Source organism: Chanodichthys erythropterus, chromosome 1, assembly GCF_024489055.1.
Source record: "Chanodichthys erythropterus isolate Z2021 chromosome 1, ASM2448905v1, whole genome shotgun sequence".
NCBI lineage: Eukaryota > Metazoa > Chordata > Actinopteri > Cypriniformes > Xenocyprididae > Chanodichthys > Chanodichthys erythropterus.
This window is the reverse complement of record NC_090221.1, coordinates 13,217,693-13,241,063: the sequence shown is the minus strand read 5'-3', so window position 1 is coordinate 13,241,063 and position 23,371 is coordinate 13,217,693. Positions and strand designations below refer to the sequence as shown.

The 23,371-nt window shown below is 37.0% G+C and overlaps 5 protein-coding genes across 9 annotated transcripts; 2 read left to right on the top strand and 3 right to left on the bottom strand.

The window, feature by feature from the left end:
* hnrnpa0l (heterogeneous nuclear ribonucleoprotein A0, like) lies at positions 1–1,662 on the bottom strand. Its single transcript, XM_067388182.1, has one exon. The coding sequence runs from the start codon at positions 1,593–1,595 to the stop codon at positions 705–707; it is 891 nt and encodes a 296-aa protein (XP_067244283.1). The 5' UTR covers positions 1,596–1,662; the 3' UTR covers positions 1–704.
* A 121-nt stretch (positions 1,663–1,783) lies between these two features.
* Positions 1,784–14,537, top strand: spdl1 (spindle apparatus coiled-coil protein 1). Of its 5 annotated transcripts, none has more exons than XM_067388145.1 (13): positions 1,784–2,001; positions 8,406–8,614; positions 9,240–9,404; positions 9,529–9,705; positions 9,957–10,151; positions 10,260–10,409; positions 11,080–11,178; positions 11,418–11,528; positions 11,608–11,748; positions 11,830–11,933; positions 12,017–12,204; positions 13,381–13,669; positions 14,105–14,537. In XM_067388145.1, the coding sequence occupies exons 3-13, from the start codon at positions 9,240–9,242 to the stop codon at positions 14,262–14,264; spliced, it is 1,779 nt and encodes a 592-aa protein (XP_067244246.1). In that variant the 5' UTR covers positions 1,784–2,001; positions 8,406–8,614; the 3' UTR covers positions 14,265–14,537. The 5 variants fall into 5 exon arrangements, with proteins under 5 accessions (XP_067244246.1, XP_067244218.1, XP_067244255.1 ...); XM_067388117.1 differs by having other exon boundaries at positions 6,781–8,614; XM_067388136.1 differs by lacking the exon at positions 1,784–2,001 and adding an exon at positions 6,136–6,933.
* Positions 2,000–5,644, bottom strand: hnrnpa0b (heterogeneous nuclear ribonucleoprotein A0b). The gene is given in 3 exon segments (XM_067388168.1): positions 2,000–3,091; positions 4,299–4,468; positions 4,471–5,644. Coding segments are annotated over 2 exon segments (1,047 nt in total). The 5' UTR covers positions 5,380–5,644; the 3' UTR covers positions 2,000–3,091; positions 4,299–4,330.
* A 499-nt stretch (positions 14,538–15,036) lies between the features above and the next one.
* Positions 15,037–20,043, top strand: sil1 (SIL1 nucleotide exchange factor). The gene is made up of 9 exons (XM_067388040.1): positions 15,037–15,415; positions 15,501–15,633; positions 15,722–15,830; positions 15,917–16,022; positions 16,105–16,293; positions 16,374–16,495; positions 16,819–16,915; positions 17,041–17,205; positions 19,152–20,043. The coding sequence occupies exons 1-9, from the start codon at positions 15,314–15,316 to the stop codon at positions 19,518–19,520; spliced, it is 1,392 nt and encodes a 463-aa protein (XP_067244141.1). The 5' UTR covers positions 15,037–15,313; the 3' UTR covers positions 19,521–20,043.
* A 138-nt stretch (positions 20,044–20,181) lies between these two features.
* On the bottom strand, positions 20,182–22,287 carry si:ch211-195b11.3 (uncharacterized protein LOC100334344 homolog). Its single transcript, XM_067388106.1, has 4 exons — positions 22,160–22,287; positions 21,361–21,383; positions 20,739–20,842; positions 20,182–20,479 (listed from the first exon to the last, which is right to left on the bottom strand). The coding sequence occupies exons 1-4, from the start codon at positions 22,206–22,208 to the stop codon at positions 20,425–20,427; spliced, it is 231 nt and encodes a 76-aa protein (XP_067244207.1). The 5' UTR covers positions 22,209–22,287; the 3' UTR covers positions 20,182–20,424.
* Between the last annotated feature and the right edge of the window lie 1,084 nt (positions 22,288–23,371).

The following is a 23,371-nucleotide window of genomic DNA, read 5'->3' as shown; positions in this document are numbered from 1 at the left end:
TTGAACTGTTTTTACTTTAACATAGGGTCACATTAAAAATCAAGTTGAACACAATGTGTTCAAGTTTCAAATTAAATGCATTGAGATTTAACAGAAGTATATAAAAAGATTTGAAGGAATGTATGCCCAACAGCTTAAAGACCTTAAAACTCAAAATATTACAGAAAGGTCACATCTGAAACAGTGGTTGGTATCAAGAATGGGAGACAAAAGGACCAAACAGTTTACGAAAAAGATTTTTTTTTTAATGGTTAAAAGGCTTATATGGCCACTGATAGATCAAATTAAATATTTAAAAAAAAAAAAAGAAAAAAAAAAATTGTACAATAGGAAGTGTAATGGCATTAAAACAATTAAATTACACTTAAACCAAAAGAAAAGAGGTCATGAAATGAACGTGAGCTGCTTAATTTCATTATTACCCCTGAGTTTCATCTCTAAGGATGGATAGGCAATAAACCTAGAACAGATCATACAGAAGCCTACATGGTGTTTTACAGGCTTGACTTGGGTAAACATGACCACTGAAAACTAAACAAAGGAAAACATCGCGTGTCTGCTGGTACTGGTCATGGCACAGAGCAGTTCTCGAATTTAAACCCAATACCAAACGAATAGTTTTGAAAGTCCAGTGTCCACATTTTGCGTTAAAAAAAAGGGAAGAAAAAAAAAAGGACGTACAGCTTAGAGTCACATTAGTGCTTCTAATATCCACCATAGCCACCTCTTCCATATCCTGCACCACCACCTCCTCCTCCTCCGCGTGGGTATGGCCCACTGCTCCTGCCGGAAAAGTAGCCTGCTTTCATGGCACCGTAACCAGAAGCCTGCTGTCCATAACCCTCGCCGAAGTCACTGTAGCCATTCCCGTTGCCGTATCCACCGGTCATCTGGTCACTGTAGCCGCCTCCGTAGGCACTTTGGCTTTCGTAGCTGCTGTCGGTACCGTATCCGCCGTTCTGATAGCCGTAGTCGCCATAGTAACCACCTCTTCCGCCGCCATAGCTGCTTCCCCGGCCCATTCCTCGGCCTCCCCTGCCGCCGCGACCGCCAGTAGCTTGCATCTCCTGTTTGGTGAGCGCCTTCTTCACCTCCACCTTGTGACCGCTGATGCTGTGGAACTTCATCACGACGGCTTTATCGGCAGAATCGTTGTCTTCGAAGTACACAAAGCCGAAGCCTCGCTTTTTCCCGGTGTCTTTGTCGGTGATAACCTGAGCTTTCTCGATGGCACCGAACTGGGAGAAATACTCTTGGAGGTGTTCATCCTCAATGTCGTCTTTCAATCCCCCGACAAATATTTTCTTGACCTTGGCTAGCGCTTCTGGTCTACCTGCGTCTTCCCGGGCCACCGCTCGCTTCAGATCCACGTTGTTGCCGTCCACGACATGAGGCCTAGCAGACATGGCGGCGTCTGCTTCCTCAACGCTCGAGTACGTTACAAACCCGAAACACCTGGAGCGCTGTAGTGGCTGGTTCATAACCACCACGCAGTCGGTCAGCTGTCCATATTGTTCAAAATGTGCCCGCAAGCCTTCGTCGGTTGTTTGGACATTTAGGCCGCCAACAAATAGTTTACAAAGCTGGTTAGTCATTTTCTTACAATGGACGTACTGACGGAGATCACACGCTACGGAAGAAAGAAGGCAATGCTTTTGAAACGCGGAGGCGTTTCCTTTTGTGTGCGTAAACATGTACGTAGTTGACTCTGATTGGCTACAAAGTAAATCACTTAAACCAACCCCGTCCTATCAAGTAACATGTCGCATTATGGGCTGGACTTAAAGGGATCGATGCTAATTTGTAAACACTTTCGTTTTGGGTTCAGAAACGAACTATATCACCTCATTTTTGAATTTACAAAGATTAAGCTGATACATCTAAACAAAATTGCTGTTCTTTTCTGAATCAAGGATTCACATGGTCGTGGAAATATCAGTATATCAAGTATTTCAAAAGTGTGATTTTCAGGACACGGACATTTCTATAGTGTTATACTCAGTTAAGTATTTATTTGTGTAATTTCTCTCTCTCTCTCTCTCTATATATATATATCCTCCTGTCTTTGTTCAATCGATTTTTAAACACTGGAATAAAGAATTTTACAGGGTTATGGTCAGGATTATATACCCTATTTTGATGGCAGCTTTAGCAAGTCCTGATATTGCGGAGTTAGATGCGTTCCAGGGTCAACATATATTGTTGATCCTGGAACAACATTCTAGTCTGAAAATTTAGTCTTTACCCTATTCCTACCCCTAAACCTAACCCTACCCATAAGTTATCCCAAAAATCAGAGGGAAATGGTAGATGGATAACACTGATGTAGAAGCACCAATTCATGATTTTAAGCCTAAACTTGGCATAATCTGTAAACTTGTCCCTCAAATCAGGTTCAGGTTATGCACAGCTTTATAAGCATCTTGGTGAGTAAAACTACTGTATCCATAACATATTTCACAAGTGAGTTTCAGTTATTCTAAGGAGCAGTAAAATAATCATGTAAAAAATTCATCTTGTAAATCACATTTGTGAATGTTTGACTATTGCCTTGTATTAACATGTAGTTGCAAGTGACAAAATGCACTCATGTTTTACTCAGTGCAAAAAGTTCATACAAAAATTACCTTTTTTGGTCCAGCATGTGTGAATAATTCTAAAATGCATTGTTGTCAGAGCACCTGCATCAATATCACAATGGACAAATACTCAACACTAATTGAGAAAGAGCTGTTTGCATATTTTACACATCCCTAATTTAAGAGAAGCTTCTTTCTCCTGCCTACTCTATTGGACCACCTGTTTGTGTGCACATGCGCACAAATCCATCTCCAATTAATCCTCAATCTACTCCATCCCTACAGATTCAACCATAGAAAAACTTATTCCACAGCAACAATAAAGTAACACACAAAATAGTTTCAAAGCTTTTTATTAAAAATGTATACAGATACTAATAAATAACATTTAAAAAAAAAGTTCCCATGTTTTACTGCTTCACCAGTCCATTATTAAAATAAAACTGTATCATGCAGATGACCAAACTCCATGGCCACAGTTGATGTGTGCAGAGTCCGGCATCCAAGGTTGCCTGGGGAGGAAGACAGGAAGAAAAGAGAACACATTAGTAAATGTAACAAAACAAGTATTTGTTAAAGTTAAGAAAAAAAAAAAAAAGAAAACCTTTAAATGCCATATCAAGTGAAGGCCCTAATAAGCCGCGGTGTTACAGACCCAAATTCCATCGCACCAGTTCATGTAAAGTCCACTTGACTTATGGAGACCAATTAAAAAAAAAAAACTTAAGGAATAAATATAATCCATTTATGAAAAATTGCAATACTTGACCAACACGTAGTGAAGACAGGTTGATTACATACCTAGATCGCAGGATGATATCCTAATGAGATATTTCAGTCCTATCACAATCGAACCCAGGTACTGAACAGGTTCCCTGTACAAACAAACTGCTACAGCTATTTTGAAGTACTGGAATAACTGAAAGAACACCTATATGTGGGAATCAAGAGTAAATAAACCATAAACACTATATATTATTTATATATACTTGTGTATCACTGAATGTGGGGCAGTCTTAAGTTAATTTTGTCAAGTAGTAGTAATAATGCATATGTATATGCTTTAATAACTATCTCAGGTGTGGTGGAAACCCATTAAAGTCTATCAGCCAAAACGCCGTCTGAAAAGGATAATTAAGCTGTGAAACTTTTATTTAAAAAGTAACATACATTTGCATATCAATGTTTAACAATACTGGATTGATTTGAAGACATAATATACAATACACAAGAGAATGTTGGAAGTAATTATGCTCATACAGCGTTGAACTTAACTTCATGAGTGAGTTTCTGCTCTAGTTTACAAAATAAAAGAAATAACGTATTCTACTCTATCCCATCATGATAAACTAGATTGGAAAAACTCGTGGTGGGTTTTACAAAGACGAACACAAACTCAAAACTGCATGCGTTAATCCCCCCCATGACACTGCTAAGCAACATTTTATATAGGAAACATGTCTACTGAGAATGCATTGACAACATATCGCTAGTGTTGAACAAAACTGAATTTAAAAACGAATGGGCTACGAACAAATCGCATTTTATTTATATATATAAAAAAAAAAAGAAAGGGGCAAAGAAAACCAAGGCCAACTTGCTGCATGTCCTAAAACGTGGAAAATAAATGATATATAGATAGATAGATATAATAGAACATGTCCTACAACTAAAGCTGGTCGAGCAAGTCAGGTTTCTGGGAAGAGATCTTCTTCCTACCTGTTAAGAACTGAGGTCTTTAAGGTATGCTTTCACAGTGTCCGCCATCTCTTGCATGGCCGGGTGAATGAGCCCAATGTGGAAACCGAGAGAACCTGGGGGGACAGCTTTCCGAGTCTTTTCCCAACCTGCTTTAGTAGCCACCGTAGCCACCCCTGCCGTAACCAGGACCACCACCACCGCCGCCACGGGGGTAAGGGGCTCCGCCGCTCCTTCCGGCGTACGTGTTTCCACCCTTCATGGGCCCGTAGCCGGAGGACTGTTGGCCGTATCCGCTGCCAAAGTCACTGTAACCGTTACCACCGCCATAGCCTCCCATTTGGTCGCTGTAGCCCCCTCCGTATCCGCCCCCGTAACCTCCTCCGTAGCCTCCGCTTCCATAGCCACCGCCGTAGCCGCCCTCACTGCCGCCGTAGCCTCCGCCATAGCCACCACTGTAGCCGCCGTATCCTCCTCTCCCGCCACCGAAGCCATTTTGATTCCGCCCCATACCTCTTCCTCCTCCTCTCCCCCTGCCGCCCCTGGCTCCACCGGCGGCCTGAATCTCTTGTTTCGTGAGCGCTTTCTTAACCTCCACTTTGTTTCCGTTGATCATGTGGAACTTGAGCACGACGGCTTTGTCGGCCGAGTCGTTATCTTCGAAGTGAACAAAGCCGAACCCGCGCTTCTTGCCGGTGTCTTTGTCGGTGATCACTTCGGCTTTCTCGATCATGCCGAACTGCGAGAAATAATCGGTGAGGTCGTTCTCTTCGATATTCTCTTTTAGGCCCCCGACGAATATTTTCTTGACTTTGGCGAGAGCTTCGGGCTTCCCCGCGTCTTCCCGAGCCACTGCTCTCTTCAGCTCCACGTTTTTACCATCTACCACATGTGGCCTAGCGGCCATTGCTGCATCAGCCTCCTCTGCGGTGGAGTAAGTTACGAAGCCGAAACAACGAGACCGCTGAAGTTGGTCGTTTTGGACCACCACGCAGTCCGTTAGCTTCCCGTATTGTTCAAAATGAGCGCGGAGGCCATCATTAGTTGTTTGGACGTTCAGACCGCCAACGAAAAGTTTGCAAAGCTGCTCCATTCCTGACATATCTCGCCGCTAGACCGCCGTGACAATTCAACTGTTAAGAAAGGGCCTTTTTTAAAACGACAGTCCTCATGACGCAATCTTCTCTTCTGCAGTAAGTCACGCCCATTCGCTGAAAAAGGCGGGCTTTGTGGAATTGTGTCAAAATATCACTCTTTTTTTTAATAGCATTTTATTTTCTAAACATATAAAATTTTAAATAATAATATAAAATAACTAATGTTTTTTTTTAACTATATTTTGAAATATGCACACTTCCTTTAAATTATTTAAAATGCAGCATATGTGTAGTAAATTATGTATGGTGACTGTGTATAATTTATGTAGTAGAACAAAATGTGAAACTCTTTTTAAATAATGCTAACTTTTTTACTCTTAAGTCCTGAATTGACATTTTAAATATGATTTTTTTTAGGGAACCCATGTCTAGAAATGCTCTTTCTCTTAGAACAAACTGAACATCTCTGTAGCTCCACATGCAACAATATTCACCTCTGAGAAAACAAATAGATATCTGACAGCCAAAATCAGATGCAATAAAACATTTATTCAAATTATGAAACAGATAGCAGGTAAAAGACATAAAGATTCATTAAGAATTCACATTTAACCAGTCCTTGGGGCATAAAATGAGTGACACAAATGCCCTAGTCGTGTCACTCTTGGTAGCATTTTTGCCCCAAGGACTGGTTAAATGTGAATTCTTATTCTGTTCATTTTGTAGTTCTAAGAGAAAGAGCATTTCTAGACATGGGTTCCCTAAAAAAAAATCATATTTAAAATGTCAATTCAGGACTTAAGAGTAAAAAAGTTATTATAAATATATAAAATTATTTATGGATTGTTTTATTGAATAGAGCGGTCACATTAAATAGTTAAACAAACAAAATTTTAATGTATTTCTTAATGTTATTCAAATTCTCTTGTGAGCTGCCTAAATGCACATTAATATGTATGTACACGCCGGTATACGCGCACACACACACACACACACACACACACACACACACACACACACACGTATGGTTCGCTATCTTTGTAGGAACTTTCATAGACATAATGGTTTTTATACAAACTGTATATTATATCCCCTTACACTAACCCTACCCATAAACCTACCCATCACAGTTAAACTTTCTGCATTTTAACATTTTCACACACACACAAAAAAAAAATTCTGTATGATTTATCAGCTTGTTTCCTCACGGGGACCTCCATTTAGGTCCCCACGGTGACACGAGTCCCCATGAGTCAGTGTGCATTCAGGTTAAAGTCCCCACCGGAATAGAAAAACAAGCACGCACACACACAAACAAAATATAATTTAATTTTTAGGCAATGAGGTCAGTGGTAAAGTGTGGTGACATAAAACCTTGCTTGTAAAACTGAATTTTCTTCTTTCAGAAGTTTCATTGAGGGGACAGATGGGTGACCTATCACTCAGCATGAGCAATAGGAACTGATAGCCATGATCTGCATAACAGATGAAGTGTCTGGAGCCAGTACTTTACAGATATTTGGTGACACTTAATGCTGATGGGTGGAGACAATGTCTATGTATGAGTGTTCTCACCTTTTAAAATGCAAAACACATTCATTGTCTAAGTGTGAGATTAAGTTTCAAGCTGTGATGGCTGCATATTTTGAATTGACCTAAAGACTTTAGATTTCTGATATGGTTGGGTTGAGTTTTATTTATTGATTTATTTATTTATTGTCCCTGGCTCTAGGGCTGCAATAACATGCAATGAATGTCTGTCAGGGCAGATATCTTTTCAGTAGTTCTCAATATGGGCTGGGATATTGTCGTTCAAACAGTGATGCTGTCTGTAAGAACACTATTGTAAGGTAGAAATGAATGAGTGTTTAATTTCATACACATATCCAATAACAAGAAGAAACAGAGCTGACAATAGATAAATATGTGACTCATGAGTCCTGTTTACACCTATATAAATTAAAACACAAATTAATACTCAAATCAGTACAAATTAATTTTACCATTTACATCTGTCTTGGGTAATCTGCTTCACACTTGTGATCGCGACTCACCCAAAATGTATTTCAGGTGTAAATAGGGCCACATTGTCTGCCATCTCAGAAAATGAAAGACAAGGAATCTGAAACTGTTGACAACCTCCCCAGGAACCTCATGAATGTTGATTGATGTGTAACTCTCTCCACAATCACACTTCCTGAAGTCAAACAATTTTCTTACTCTTTATGAATGTGATATAATTGTTGTCATGGCTAGTTATCTTACCTAACCTACCTAACTTCTATATATGCTATATTAAGCAGCAAAACTGTTTTCAAAATTGATGATAATAATAAGAAATATTACTTGAGCACCAAATCAGCATATTAGAATGATTTCTGAAGGATCATGTGCCACTGAAGACTGTAATTCAGCTTTGCCATCACAGGAATAAACATTTTACAGTTTAAAATATATCAAAGAAAGGAGACTGTTTTACTGTTACTGTTTTACTGTATTTTTGATCATATAAATGCAGCCTTCTTTCAAAAGATAACTTCAAAAGATTTCTTACTGACCTCAAATTTTTAAACAATGGTGTGTATTTTGTAATTTCTTAAAAACCACCATAACAGCTTTGTGTTTTATAGTCTTTATAGAGGCTTATGCTTAAAAACAGCATTTTTGTTTTTCTGTGGATTTTCCATATCCTCGCTGCAATAATTTAAATGTTAGCAATTCACACATAGCCTTCTGTTGGCACCATAGGTTGGCACCAAACTCACTGGACTACTCAGTTACATTTAAAAGGTAAAATAAAATAAAAATCTCAAGAGGGGATCAAAAATAGGGTTAAAACCATGCTATTAAAGCATTTTTGTTGTTATTATTATTATTATTATTTTTGTTTGTTTTTATCTTTGTAAAATATAAATGATACTTTTTAATGTAAAATGTAATTTTTTATATAATATAGTTGGATGTAATACAACATTTACTTTCGGGTTTATTTCAAAATCAAATATAAAGTTCGCTTTTTGTCCTTTTGTAGTAAAACGTTTGGGGGAATCTCCACTGAGCGACTAGAGGACGACGTTTTCTGTGCAGGATTGGAAATCTCGCGTTTTCTCGCGATATGTGATTGACGACTGCTGCAGAATTCAAACTAGCCGTTTGAAAGTTCCCGAGCAGGAAAGCGGTTGGGGCAGTTCATTCTTCAGATATATTATTGCTATCACCAACTACCCTTTAAATCTAAAGGTAAACACATTTAGACATCTACTTTGTTCTGTAGCTGTCAGTTGTATGTGGCATTAAGAAAACAGACTTCTTATGAGTGCAACGCGATGTTTTTGATCGAAGTTTGCATAGTTAACCCGAGGTAACGAGCTAACGCAGTTAACTGTATAGTTAGCCAAAACCATCAGTCTGTCTTCATATACTCACCCTAATGGTTCTTTTTTTAGAACTGACTTTCATGAAACCCTCAAAGAGAATGACAGCCAGTGTTGTGAATGGTGACTGACGCGCGCGCGTGTGTGTATGTTTGTGGTTCAGGTGTACCCTACATACGGGGACAACATGTCCCCACAAAGATGGGTTATAATGTATATCTGAAATCCTTAACCGTTTGGGGATATTTTTGGTCCTAGTGAGGAAAACAGCTTATAAATCATACTAATTGATATTTTTGAAAATCTAAAAATGCTGAAAGTTCTCTGATGAGTAGGTTTAGGGGATAGAATATACAGTTTGTACAGTATAAAAATCATTTTGTCTATGGAAAGTCCCCCCCCAAAAAAACATGGATACCCAACATGCCTGTCGGTGTGTTTGAAAGACAAGTATACACAATCTTCTACATTAATGATCACACTCATTTTAGATGTCAGATCTAGAGGATGAGATTAAAGTGTTGCGGCGGAAGGTGCAGGAAAGAGAAGAGGCGCTTCAGAAGGCTGGACAGTATGGACTTCAACTTTTGGATGACAAAATGGATATGCACAACAAATTGGAGGAACAGCGAATCGAGATGTCCAATGTCATTGAGGTACTGACTCAACATTGATTGGCACCATTTGATCTACCATAATATGATAATTAACAGTAGCTGATCCGTAAATGATTTCTTTAATGTGTTCAAATGTAATTTTGACTGTATTGTCTAATTGCAGACTCTGGAACAAGAGAAATACTCTTTGGAAAGGGAAGTTGAGTTAAAGGCCCGCATGTTGGAGAGTCTGCGATCAGAATTTGAACTTGTAAAAAACCAACAGAAACATCAAATGGAACAGAAACAAACTCTGCTGGAGAGGAACCATGCTCTTGAGCTCAGTGACTTAAAGAATAAGGTCAGCTTATATGCTTTTCTTGTTCAGAAGTGCTATGTTTTTCCCATATGAAGGATTCATTCACCTTCTGCTTTTCATCTGCTGAAGTATGGTTTTTTTATGTTTAAATCATTTTTGACAGTTGGAAACCTATCTGAAGACTCAATTTTTAATTTTTGCATTTGGTGATGCAACCAGTAGCAAAGAAATTACACACTTTAGGTTGAAGCATAATTTCAGCCTATCATAATTCTGATAAAATGCCTTTGTAGATGGAGAAAATGAAGACAGATTTAGAGGAGGCTCAACTTGCTGAAAAGCAGATGAGACACAAGCTGGACCAGCAGTCTGAAGTTCTAAACAGCAAAACTGAAGAACTGCGTGTTCTTACAGAACGTGCACATGAAACAATGTCCTCAGAGATACTTGAGCTGCAAGTGCAGAAGATGGATATGGAATCAGCAATGGTAGAGTACTTTCTAATCTTTATTTTTAATGGAAGAACATGGACATATGTCGTAGAAATAAGCAATGTCAGCGTGCCCTTGGTGTTGAAGTGTGATCTTGTCTTGCAGGCGTCTTTGGAGCAAGAGCTTCAGGAGGCACGATACAAAGAAGAGCAGCTACAATTGGCCAACACTACCCTCCAGAGGCAACTGGAGAGACTCACAGAAGAGAAGGAAGAGAGAGAGAAAGAGGCAGTGTCCTGCTATAATGCTTTAGAGGCATGTCAATTTACATTTTCATGTATTTACACTACCTTTCAAAAGTTTGGGGTCTTAAAGATTTTTTAAAATGTTTTTGAAAGAAGTCTCATATGGCCCACCAAGGCAGCATTTATTTTGATCCAAAATACAATAAAAATGTTATAGAAAATTTTTATTACATTTTAAAATAGATTTTTTCTATATTCATATTTATTTCTGAAATGTCAAAGCTGAATTTTCAGCAGACATTACTGTAGTCTTAAGTGTCACATGATCCTTCAGAAATTATTCTAATATGCTGATTTGATTTGAAACATTTCTTTAAATTGACACAGTTGATAACAGTTAAGCTGCTTGATATTTTTGTTAAAACCGTACATTTTTTCAGGATTCTTTGATAAATTGAACATTCAAAAGAACAGCATTTATTTGAAATCTTTTGTAACAATGTTCAAGTCTTTACTGTCACTTTTTATTCATTTAATGCATCCTTGCTAAATAAAAGTATGAATTTCCCCAAACTTTTGAACAGTACTGTACATTGAGGTATATCTGTAGGTAATGCTCTAGAATTTTTTTTTTATATTGATATAGTGTATTCACATGGAATTCTGATGCACATTTTCAGCACTGATTGAGGGGGGAAAAATAGAAATATTTTTGACAGTTTTTGTTCTACTCAATGTAGAAAGCTCGTGAAGCCAACCAAGACCTTCAGATCCAGCTGGAACAGGTGTTGCAGCAGGCACAAGATCCAAACAGCAAAGGCAATTCCTTGTTTTCTGAGGTACATTATTGATAATTACTTCTACTACTTTCTTCATAACTTACTTTAATTATCACTAAGTCTTAATTTAGAGAGCAACTGAGTAACATTTTATATCAATGCAAAATAAAAATAAGGTAGTAAACCTAATAAATTAAGTATGAACAGTTAATATGGGGCATTGTATTTCTTCATAATAATGAAGCAGTTTTGTTTTCTTTTTTTGTTTTTACTGTGATAAAATATTTGGATTTGCACAGGTAGAGGACAAGAGAGCAGAGATGGAGCGGCAGCTGAACAGCATGAAAAGACAGCATGAGTCTCTACAAAAGCAGCATGTTCTCACCAAACAGCATATGCAACGCATGAAGGTAAATGGTGGTTTTTGAGAAATGCTTTACATTTTATTTATAGTTTTCCTTATTGTTTTCCTTGTTTCTGCTGTTTTAGATGCAGATAGCTACCCTTATGCAGCTCCAGGGCAACCGGGCCGACCCAGCCCAGCTTGAACGATTGCAATTCATGTTATCTGACAAGAACAATGAGATAGAAGGCCTGATGATGAAAGTAAGAGAACTGGAGAAAGAGAAGGTAAGCTTAGCATATTACAACCAGCATTAAAATTGAATATTACAGTTTGAGGAATGTTTTTAGAAACTCTGTCACCAACAGACAACTGCAAAAGACCAGCATCCACCTGCCCCGTCTAAAGAAGGCGAGCAAATGGATGAGACTTATTACACAGACCTATTAAAAATGCAACTTTCAAATTCAAAGTAAGTGTTCTCTCATTAATTATTTGTACTGGTAGTGGTACTTTTGTACTTTTTTAATGCAAAAATGACATGTGTGTGTATAGGAAGGACGCAGAGAAACTAAAAGATGAGTTATCCATGGCAAGAATGAAGGCTCTCTCTGAAAGTCAGAGAGTGTTGGAGTTGGAGAGGAAACTCTATGGCACCGAGCAAGCGCTGAAACAAAGACACAGTGACAATATGAGGCTCCAAGTCAAGCTTGAAGAACTAAAGATGAAATATACACCTAATGGTAATTTTTTTTTCATCTCTGAGCCCTAGTTTTCTACATAAATTATGTTTTATAAACAAAGTTTGGGAGGAACACTTTCAAATGATCACTTTCAACCAATAGTCAGCAATCAATAATCAACATGTCTACCCAATCAGCATAAGTGGAGGACATCATAAATACACAGTCCACTCACCTATGTTCCTCAACAGTTTTTCAGCATCCCTCCACCACCCTTTCTCCTCACACTCGCCTGGTTATCTTCCTAACCAGAATACAGGGGGAGTACTAAGGGTTCGGGCCGAATACCGAGCTCGGAGCGCTATCCTCGGACAGAACGCCAAATACGCATACCAGTTATTTATCTGACTTATTTATAGTGTATAATTGTATAATATGTGTATAAGTGTATATAAGTGTGAACTCGTGAAACCAGTTTAGTGCAACAGTCGGGTTCTGAAAGTAAAAATCCCATTCATTTTTTTCCCATAGGGGAATTGATTTTTAACAATAACATATAACGCTTTAAAGGGTTAGTTTACCCAAAAAATGAAATTTCTGTCATTAAGTATCACCCTCATGTTGTTTCAAACTTGTAAGACCTTCGTTCATCTTCGGAACACAAAGTAAGATATATCCAAGAGTTTTTTTTATCCCCCATATAAAGCAACATAATTACTATCATTCAAAGTCCAGAAAAGTAGTAAAGACATTGTTAAAATAGTCAGCGTGACTACAGTGGTTTAACCTTAATGTTATGAAGTGATGAGAATACTTTTTGTGCACAAAAAAAAAACAAAAATAACTTTATTCAACAAATTCGTCTCTCCCCTATCATTCCCTTACGCTGTTTACATTTAGCGCATCCAGGATCTATGTCAGATTGCTGACTTAGTATTGGCCAGTAATTGATGACAGAATTTTTTTGAACTATCCCTTTAAGTACACAGTCTTGTACTTTTATCTGATTTTTAAATCATATTTTGCTTCAAATCAAGGTTTGTAATGTGGTTCATCTGATAGCTGGTTGGTTTGCTTTATGGCCTAGAACTCTTTAATGAAGACTTTTTAAAAATCCCTATGGGAAAAATACTTTCCCTGAAAAAGTGGCTGGGCATTTTATTAGTTAACTACTGTAATAATTCATCTTTGTGCTGCTATTATATACTGGTCATAAATGTAACGTTATGTATTCAGAGGTGAACAAAGCTCAAGTACAGAAACGCCGCCGGGAGAAGTTTCCTGTAGCAGTTCCAGAGGAAAAGTCAGCACCCAGCAAAGAGGATACTGCAACCATGGATACTGAGCCAAACAAGGGCTTGTGTGAAAATACAGAGGAAAAAACCCTGAGTCATCCCATTGAGAAACCAGTTGTGATCCCGTTACAGTCTGCACAACCCACAGAACCCAACCCTGTCATTCCCCGTGAGAGCAAGTCTGTTCGAATCTGTGAGGATCCCCCAGTCTGCATTCCTGATGCGCCCAGGTCAGTGCCAACCTCTGCATGCCAGCCCTTCTCCCTTCTGCTGCGCTGTGTCAACTTTACAGTCTTTGTCATCTTCCTCTTCCTGGGGTTTATGAGAACATTTACTCCTCGACCGTCACTTCCTTCTCTACCGCTGCCTCTCAGGAATCCTGTTGTTCGAAGGAACTTATTTTAACATGTAATGCCATGTGATCTTTAAGATGATGAACTGTTAAAGACTGTTAAATCATTGTGAAATGTAGCCTGATATTTGACTAATACAAGAGTTAAACTTTTTGACTGTGACATTAAAATTCTTATTACTTTTAGAGAAATACTCCTGTGGCAGTAGTAAACAATAATAACGTTAGCTTAAAAATGTTGTTCTATGACATTGAATTTAAGCACTTGAGATCTATATTTTCAACCACCACAAACTGAATAATTTGCCTGTAGGTCTCCTGTAAGTGACTCCAATAGCAAGAAAGAGGATCAAACTCATCATAGCAGTGAAGAAGAGGAGAACTGGAGAACTGAAAGGAAGAAGAAAAAGTACCAACAACCCACTCATGTTAACTCAGAAAAAACCATGGCAAACGAATGTGCTCAACAGTAATTTGGCTAATGCAAAATCATTTGTCATAGTTAAAAAAAAACAATATATTGTATAAATATTTTAGCAGGTTTGTAATTTACACCATTAATTGATGGATTTGACTTGTCCAGTCTATGCACATGATTTGTAGCACATTTTATAGTTTTTTCACATTTATTAATACCTCTGTAATATAATTAACTAATGAATAAAAATGATTTAATGCAGTCTTAATGCATTATCTTGCTTACTGTATATGTTGTAGTGAACTTCCTGTGTACCATTATTTCCATGTTCTATAATGGTTTATAAACATATGGAAAAATAGAGCCAGATTGTGATGGTCATCAGTTTTTGTTTTTCTCTTTGAGGCTTAATAATTTATGAACAGTATATAAGCTAAGTTCTGCTGCAGTTGTACTTTATCCTTATCAATTAATTTTTTTTTTCTTAATTTGTGGTCTTGGAACGAAAAGTTTTTATAGATTTTTATTATCCACATATACGTAATTAACAGGTAGTTTACATTACATTTCTAGAATTGTGTCGTGTTAAGTCGAATATAAAAATATTTTGAACAATATTTTTCCATTAAAAAATAATTGTGCATGCAGCTTTTATGACCTCTTATGAATTTTCAAAACCTTGAAAAAAAAAAAAGAATAAAAAAATACCACGTTTGTCAGAGATTGGGTTTAACCTGACTCTGATTGCGTCATGAAAATGTGTATCTTGTTGCCAATCACCGCGACCAGAAAGAATGACGTACTCCGAAAACAAACTTGCCTTTATCTGATTGGTTCACGTATGCACTGCGGAAATGCACATGGTTTCTAGTTATTTCTTGCTGGACGGTGCAGCTGCTCGACTCAGCACGTTAACAGATTAAATGAAACATAATTAGATATGTTTACGGTAGAATTTGCAAATCCAGAATGAGTTAATTTAGTAAAAGCTTAGGAATGGAATTCAGGTTTGGCTGGTCTCCTGGCAATGGATGACGTGTGATTGTTTACCAGGCTATTTTGTGTTTTATTTGCAAACGTATTGCGTTTTCTTCGTCCAAGATAATGTCCAGACTTATAATGCAAAACAAGTGGAGTATCAAATTTGGAGTGGCAATCACTTTTTGGCTTTTCAGTCTTCATCTCATATCTGCCCACAACTTGAAGGTGAGATCTGCTGTTGGGATGTTGCATATCTTATCATTTATTTTATTGTAATACTTTAATAACAGTATAATTTTTGGCTATGCAGTCTCCAACAGCCCTGTCTGTCAAAGAAAGTTCAGATGATCATAGCAAGGGAGAAGAAACAACGTTAGAGAATGAGGATCCTGAAGATCTGGAGGTGTTTAGACCTACAGACAAGTGGCAAACTCTCAAACCAGGTGGCTATATTCCCATGCCGACTGTTGTGACCCTAAATAAATAGATGATTAACAGATCAATTTCATATTTATCTGTTATTCAATTTAGGTCAAGCAGTTCCAGCAGGCTCTCATGTCAGACTGAATCTTCAGACCGGCCAAAGAGAGGTCAAGATGGGAGAAGAGGGACGTCTCAAATACTGGAGAGATGGAAATAGGTATAGTAACAGAAGAATATAATATTCTATAATAAATACTTTATCATATGGTTAGTTATTCAGTTTTTTTCCCCGTCTGTGTTCAGGCAAGGGATGATGAACATGCACAGCCCTTCATTCACAGCTGAGGAGCTGAAAGAGGCTCTGAAAAAAATTAAAGAAGGAATACACGATGCTGTAGACACAAAACAAGTATGTTCATATCAGTTGATTTCTATCCATTTTCCTTTGATGCTTATTGAGTTTTTTTTTTAATCAAGATGTTTGGATATAGGAGGAAGATGCAGTGAAGGCCCAATTTCGCCCCATCGAAGAGCTGAAAAAAGACATGGAGGCACTTGACATGCTTGTAGAGACAGATGTTCAAGTTATGAGGAAACTTTTAAACCAATTCAATAATACTAACAGCACAACTGATGAAAAAGTTAGAGCTCTTTTTGAACTGGAGTACCTCGTTCACCAGGTAATGCTTTAATTGTGATTATGAAGCAACATGTGCTCAAATTATTTTTTTTTTTAATCTTATTGTTGTTTTTAATATAGGTAGATAATGCCCAAAATTTGGTGTCCATGGGAGGAATGCAATTGGTTATAAATGCATTGAACAATACCGAGATTCGTCTCCAGGAGAGTGCTGCGTTTGTGCTCGGATCTGCTGTGTCAAGGTAATTGGCATTCTCTCAAGCAAAATTGCTGCCTACACATGATTTAATGTGCAGTCGCATTTAACGTTGTTCAGCGAACTTTCACAGTCAAAAATTTCAATAGGAATCCATGCATGAAATTTTGCACAAGGGTGAAAGATTTCCACACACAGATTTTGCTGCGGGTTCAAGTTGGTCATGTTGATCAACAGAAAGCTGCGTGGTTTGAAAGTGACTTCTGTGTGAACTGTGCTTCAGTACATTGCTACACTTTTGACAATAGACAGTTTACCCTTTTTTACCCACGTAATTTTGTGTAATAATCATCATCTACATTTTTCTAGTAATCCATCAGTGCAAGTTGAGGCAGTAGAAGGCGGTGCGTTACAGAAGCTGCTGACATTGCTTGCCACTCAGCGACCAATGGCAGTTAAGAAAAAGGTATAACCAACAAGAAACCATGGGTATTATGCTGTTAATAAAAGTAGTAAATAGTTAAATAGTCTTTATCATATTTATATGCTTATAAATTTATCATTTACTTTTGACATTCTGATTTAATACAGGTGTTATTTGCCGTGGCCTCACTACTCCGTCACTTCCCGTTTGCTCAAAGTCACTTTCTGAAGCTTGGTGGCGTGCAGGTGCTTAGTGAACTGTTTCAAACACCAGGGGCAGAGGTCCTCCGTGTGAGAATCATCACAGTTCTCTACGATATGATCATTGAGAAGGTTCATATTTGTTTACAAGTTTAAACTTTGTTACACTACCATGCAACGTTTGGGGTCAGTACGTTTGTGTTGTTTTGGATAGAAATTAATACTTTAATTCAGCAAAAGGGGCATTAAATTGATTAAAAATAACAGTAGAGACTAGGGGTGTCAAAAAATATCGCAGTACAAAAACATTCACCCAAAATGAAAATTACTGTGAGAAAAAATTCAAGTTTACAGAGTTTTAGTGTCAGTACTACATTGAACTACTATATATAATGTTCAATATAATGTATATTTGAAAATAATGTATAATAATGCAATGGGAGAATAATTGTGGGTCCTGATAATGCCAAGTGGCTTAAGTTATTTTAAATATATCTAGTCAGTGACAGAGTGCAAACATGTTCATATTTTTCCGTATTTTCAGCTTCAGAATCATGAATATTTTTAATCTGGCGTAACCATCGTCCTGTGCATTGGTTTACCAGCACCAAGTCCGAGCCTATTCATTTCCACCCCCAATGTAATACCAAATTTAGCATTTTAATCGACAGTTTTTGCTTTGTTAACCTTTTACCATATGTCTTGAAGTATCGCAATAATATTGCATTGTGAGTTTCAGTATCGTGATATGTATTGAATTATGACATGAGGGTATTGTTACATCCCTAGTAAAGATCAGAATATTTCTATTTCTTTTTAACTTTCTATTCATCAAAGAATCCTAAAAGAAAAGTATCATGGTTTCCACAAAAATATTAAGGAGCACAACTGTTTTGAACATTCAAAATAAGAAATGTTTCATGAATACCAAATCAGCATATTAGAATGATTTCTTAAGAATCATGTGACACTGAAGACTGAAAAGTCAGCTTTGCCATCACAGCAGTAAATTACATTTTAAAGGTGCCCTAGAACTTTTTTTAAAAAGATATAAGTCTAAGGTGTCCCCTGAATGTGTCTGTGAAGTTTCAGCTCAAAATACCCCATACATTTTTTTAAATTAATTTTTTTAACTGCCTATTTTGGGGCATCATTATAAATGAGCCGATTCAGGGTGTGTGGCCCTTTAAATCTCGTGCTCCATGCCCCAAGAGCTCAGGCTTGCCTTAAACAACACAAGAAAAAGATCAAACAGCTAATATAATCCTCAAAATGGATCTTTACAAAGTGTTCGTCATGCAGCATGTCTAATCGCGTAAGTACAGTGTTTATTTGGATGTTTACATTGATTCTGAATGAGTTTGAGGCTATGCTCCGTGGCTAACGGCTAATGCTGCACTGTTGGAGAGATTTATAAAGAATGAAGTTGTGTTTATGAATTATACAGACTGCAAGTGTTTAATAATGAAAATAGTGACGGCTCTTGTCTTCGTGAATACAGTAAGAAATGATGGTAACTTTAACCACATTTAACAGTACATTAGCAACATGCTAACGAAACATTTAGAAAGACAATTTACAAATATCACTAGAATTATCATGATATCATGAATCATGTCAGTTATTATCGTTCCATCTGCCATTTTTCAAATATTGGGGGCGTAAACCCCGACTGTTACGTAACAGTCTGTGTTATGTTGAGATTCGCCTGTTCTTCGGAGGTCTTTTAAACAAATGAGATTTATATAAGAAGGAGGAAACAATGGAGTTTGAGACTTCCTGTATGTCTTTTCCATGTACTGAACTCTTGTTATTTAACTATGCGGAGGTAAATTCAATTTTTGAATCTAGGGCACCTTTAAAATATATTTAAAATCAAAATGATATTTCACAATATTACTGTTTTTCTGTATTTTTGATTAAATAAATCCAGCCTTGGTAAGCATTAAAGATAAAAACTTTAACAAATATTTCTGGCCCCAAACTTTTGAATGGTAGTTATTTAGAAATGGTTAACAAATGTAATTTCCATATCTATCAAGCTCATTCTTAAAATTCACATATACTTTGTTTTGTAGGAGCTGATATCACAGGTGGGAATGGACATTATACCAGATTCCTCTCACCAGGAACGTTTGCGACAATATGCTGAAGTATCCCTCCTGCCCATGTTGGTGGAGCAGGGGTGGTGCAGCCTGGTGCCTGAGCTTTTAGCGTCACCTGAGCACGACTGGAGAGAGAAGGCTCTGCGAACTCTACTTGCCATGATGGCTCAATGTCACGCTCAGTATAAACAGAATCCTTCATTGACAGCCTCTCTGAGTGAACTGCAAAAACAATACCAAGAACTGGTGCTCACAGAGCAGGACGTAGGGGAGCAGGACGGTTACTTTGGGGAGATCCTGGCACTTGTGGACTCTATGGTAGTTAAAATCCAAAAGCTGTAAACTGGGACTGCTACCTTCTTGGAACATGAAGAACTAATAAAATTATTGTATTTTGAATGATGGACTTGTCTGGTTGTCTGGCTCGCAGTTCAATTGATGCACCATGTATAATGTTTACAAAACTAGATGGGTCAATGACAAGTAAGAGTGTTCACAAAAAGACAAGGAAAACTATGTTTTTAGTGTTCTTTCTCATGCTGGTTTCATATGGTGATAAAACTTTGACACCGATTTAAAAAAAATATGTGGTGTAACAGTAAAATCAGTTTTGACAAACACACACACACACACACACATACTAAATTTATCATGCTTATATATCAGGTTTTTTCTTTTAATTGGGATTTTTCTTCATTATAATTCTAATACGATCTAAAGACAGTTGTATGACCCTGATATTTTTTTACTTTACCCCCAAATGTCACAATGAGATTCATTTCAGAAAATAAAAACATGTATAGTATGAATTGAATGTTTTTTGGAATAAATTAATTGGTCGAAACAAAAATTTATGTCATGTCATTGACCCAAGTTTATTTTTTTAAGCTTTCTGAAGGTGTAGTTTTTTTAGCTTTAACAGAAAAAAATGCAATGTGCAACGGAAAGTCTATTGCTGTAACTTCAAGGACGGCGACAACAATTATGTAAAGGAAGGAAGAAATTCAGAGTATGAAAGTTTATTTGAAACTATACTTTTTAATCATTACTTTTGTAATAAAATAGAGCTCTTAAATGATTTATTGCATTACATTACATGTTGACAAATCAATCTTTCATAAAGTTCCAATAGCATATGACCTTATACTGTATGATACTGATTAATATTTGATAGATCATGCTGGTTGTTGTTGTAGCATCTAAATGGAAAGCCATTATGGATGTCATAGCTGTAACAGCAGTGAAATCAGGAGGTCTCACATTTTCCTTCGTGCTTTACGTTGACATTCTGGTTACGTAGCCTAAACAGAGAAGATATTTGTTAGAAGAGGCACACACACTGCTGTCAAGAATGTTTACTGTATTGAAAAAAAAAGTATTTTGCTTTTTTGTCAGAGATATGTCGTCCTCAAAATGAAAACATGGCTGTTTACTAAACCTTGGCAGGTTTGTAAGTGGTTGAAAGCTGACATCTGGGCCTAGCTTGAGATTTCTCACATCTGCTGCCTCAGCCTTATCAAAATGTTGAATTTACATTGCATAAATGTTCAGCTGACTTACTTGCTCTCCCAGTGTAGCATGCACTCATTGGAGTAAGTGATACCATCGTCTCCACACACTGGATTGTACTCACGAGTACATCCAAAACCAGGAGTATCGCTGTCCTATTGAGATATCAGAGAGATTCAAACCACATATCATGACACTTTACCTCCACTGTACTTGGTTATACACTACTGTTCAAAAGTTCAGGGTCAAGAAGATTTGTTTTAATTAATATTTTATTCAGCAAGGATGCATTAAATTGATCGAAAGTGACAGTAAAGACATTTATAATGTTTCAGAAGACTTTTATTTCAAATAAATGCTGTTCTTTTGAAAAGACAATAAGAAAAGGTTACTGAGCACCAAATCAGGATATTAAAATGATTTCTGAATGATTATGTAACACTGAAGACTGGAGTAATTATGCTGAAAATTCAGCTTTACCATCATACGAATAAAATATATGAAAATGTTATTTTAAAATGTAATATTTCACAATATTAATCTTTTTACTGTATTTTTGATCAAATAAATGCAGCCTTGGTGAACCATAAGAGACTTCTTTCAAAAGCATATTTTTTTAAATAGTTACGGCAACATCTGGTAACTTTAAAATGATGGTTTTACTATAACTTACCTCACTCGGCTGTGGTTCTGCCGCTGTGAAAATAGTAAAGATACATTATTATTATGAGAAATGAACCAGGAAGTGCACTCATGTTTTCCATACTGAAATTCCGGACAAGGCTTAGAATAAAAAAAAGCTGCTAAGCAAGTTTTCCCCTTTCTTTTCAACCTATTGTATGTTTTGCTTGAATAGCTTAGGGCACTTGATGTATGTGGTTATCTCTTTCATTTCAACATCCTTCTGCGTTTTTGAGTTTATTTGCATAGATTAAATGGAAATATATTCCAGCAATACTCCAGATTAGGTTCAGGTCAAAGAATCAGAGAATCTAAACTTATAACAACAACTGAAATTACAGATTCTTTAAACCAGCTCTAATCATGTTGTTTCTGTCCAGATTCAACATGAAATGGTTTTGATGCAGTCATCAGTTCTCATGAAACCATGGATCTCATATACAACATGGACCCATTCCAAAATATAACAAAAAGTATCTCTCTGAGTAGTGCATAGTCAAAACTAATGGCTTTTAAGAATAAAATTGAATCTTGTAAACTGTAACCTTGTCATACCTGGATTTTCAGGAAAGCAAATCACAATTTAAAAGTCATCATCCATATGCTAAAAACATTGTGGGTATTTCAAACATGTTTATGACACATCAGTGTCCAATGATGTATATTAAACAACAACAACAGTAGCCTGGCTAAGTATGAGTATTTGGTTTTAATTAAGATAATTTTTACAACATAGTATTCACAGTTCAGTGATTTTATGGACCTTAACAAACAGCAATTTTGATACTTACAAGAGAGGTAAATGAGAAAAGAAACGCAGATCAAGACAGCCAACTTCATGGTCACAGTTGTTGAGCGAGTTGAGAGTGGGAAACTCGGCAGGTGTATCTTTGTAGCTGGGGTTCTGTAGTTATGTAGCTTTCGAAATTAAACAACACTCCTCCCTCTCTCCCATTGTTGCTGCCTACCCAGAAAGAACCTGACTAGTGACATTCATGTAATGGGTCCACAAACAATGACTAAGGGCATTTGGGACTAAGGTCATTTGTTTGTCGTTTTGTAATATTATTAGAGAAACCTTGTCAAAGTGCATCCTAAAGAAAACTGTTCAATTATATTAAACATTACTAGCAATAAAATATAAGCATAAAACCCCTCTTGCCCATGAGAGGAGCAGAGCTGGATAATGAGGTCTAAATAAAGGTCTCATTTTACCAACATGATGTCTAACTTCATTAAATCTCAAAATGTTTGTTGCAGAAACTGATGGCTTGTTACCTGTAATTGCTTTCCTATTCAGTAAATGTCCCATTTTCAAAATCTGCTTGGGATTCGCTTTATTTTGTTGATGGCCTCCTATCTATTTAGAGAAGCTTTTTGTTTTCTGAATGTGCTTTTTATAGTGAGTTGCGATAAGTAAATCTTATGTTGTCCAACTTGTCTTGAAACCTTCAATCAAGAGATTAGGTAATAATTCATCACTTTGACGAGTAGTCAAACAGAACTAAAACTATAATTAAAAGGGACATGTGCAATAACTTAATTGAGAGAAACCTTTAAAGGGATAGTTCATCCAAAAATAATTTACTCACTGTCATGTTGTTCTAAACCTTTAAAGGGATGGTTAGCAGAATGTCAAGGATGGTCAGTCTAAGTAACCAATATTTTAATGTCTTCTCTCTTTCTCTCTCTCTTTTTTCATAACAAGAAAGCAACTGGTGACTGCCTTAAAATCTCTTTTTGTGTTCCGGAAGAAAGAAAGTCATACAGAGTAAAAAAAATCATGAGGGTGAGCACATGACGACTAAATTTACTTTTCTGGTGAACTATGCCTTGTTGGCATATCTCATTAAACCTCACTAGGTGGCATCAGCGAACCATGAAGCGAAGGTCGACAAAAACGTTGCCGTTACCGTGCACAGTCATCGCGAGACGTGTAAATATTGAATATGTCAAACCAGTGCGAACTGCTTTTATGGTGCCAACGACACAAATATAAAAGA

Bases quoted from the DNA above. Each gene is read 5' to 3' on its own strand.
- si:ch211-195b11.3 (XM_067388106.1), bottom strand. From the start codon at position 22,208: ATGAAGTTGGCTGTCTTGATCTGCGTTTCTTTTCTCATTTACCTCTCT. The intron at 20,843-21,360 runs GTAAGTTATAGT...ATATCTCAATAG, and splicing joins CAGAACCACAGCCGAGTGAG to GACAGCGATACTCCTGGTTT. The intron at 20,480-20,738 runs GTAAGTCAGCTG...TTCTCTGTTTAG, and splicing joins ATGCTACACTGGGAGAGCAA to GCTACGTAACCAGAATGTCA.
- hnrnpa0l (XM_067388182.1), bottom strand. From the start codon at position 1,595: ATGACTAACCAGCTTTGTAAACTATTTGTTGGCGGCCTAAATGTCCAA.
- spdl1 (XM_067388145.1), top strand. From the start codon at position 9,240: ATGTCAGATCTAGAGGATGAGATTAAAGTGTTGCGGCGGAAGGTGCAG. The intron at 10,152-10,259 runs GTAGAGTACTTT...CTTGTCTTGCAG, and splicing joins TGGATATGGAATCAGCAATG to GCGTCTTTGGAGCAAGAGCT. The intron at 13,670-14,104 runs GTCAGTGCCAAC...ATTTGCCTGTAG, and splicing joins TGCATTCCTGATGCGCCCAG to GTCTCCTGTAAGTGACTCCA.
- sil1 (XM_067388040.1), top strand. From the start codon at position 15,314: ATGTCCAGACTTATAATGCAAAACAAGTGGAGTATCAAATTTGGAGTG. The intron at 16,496-16,818 runs GTAATTGGCATT...ACATTTTTCTAG, and splicing joins CTCGGATCTGCTGTGTCAAG to TAATCCATCAGTGCAAGTTG. The intron at 16,916-17,040 runs GTATAACCAACA...GATTTAATACAG, and splicing joins CAATGGCAGTTAAGAAAAAG to GTGTTATTTGCCGTGGCCTC.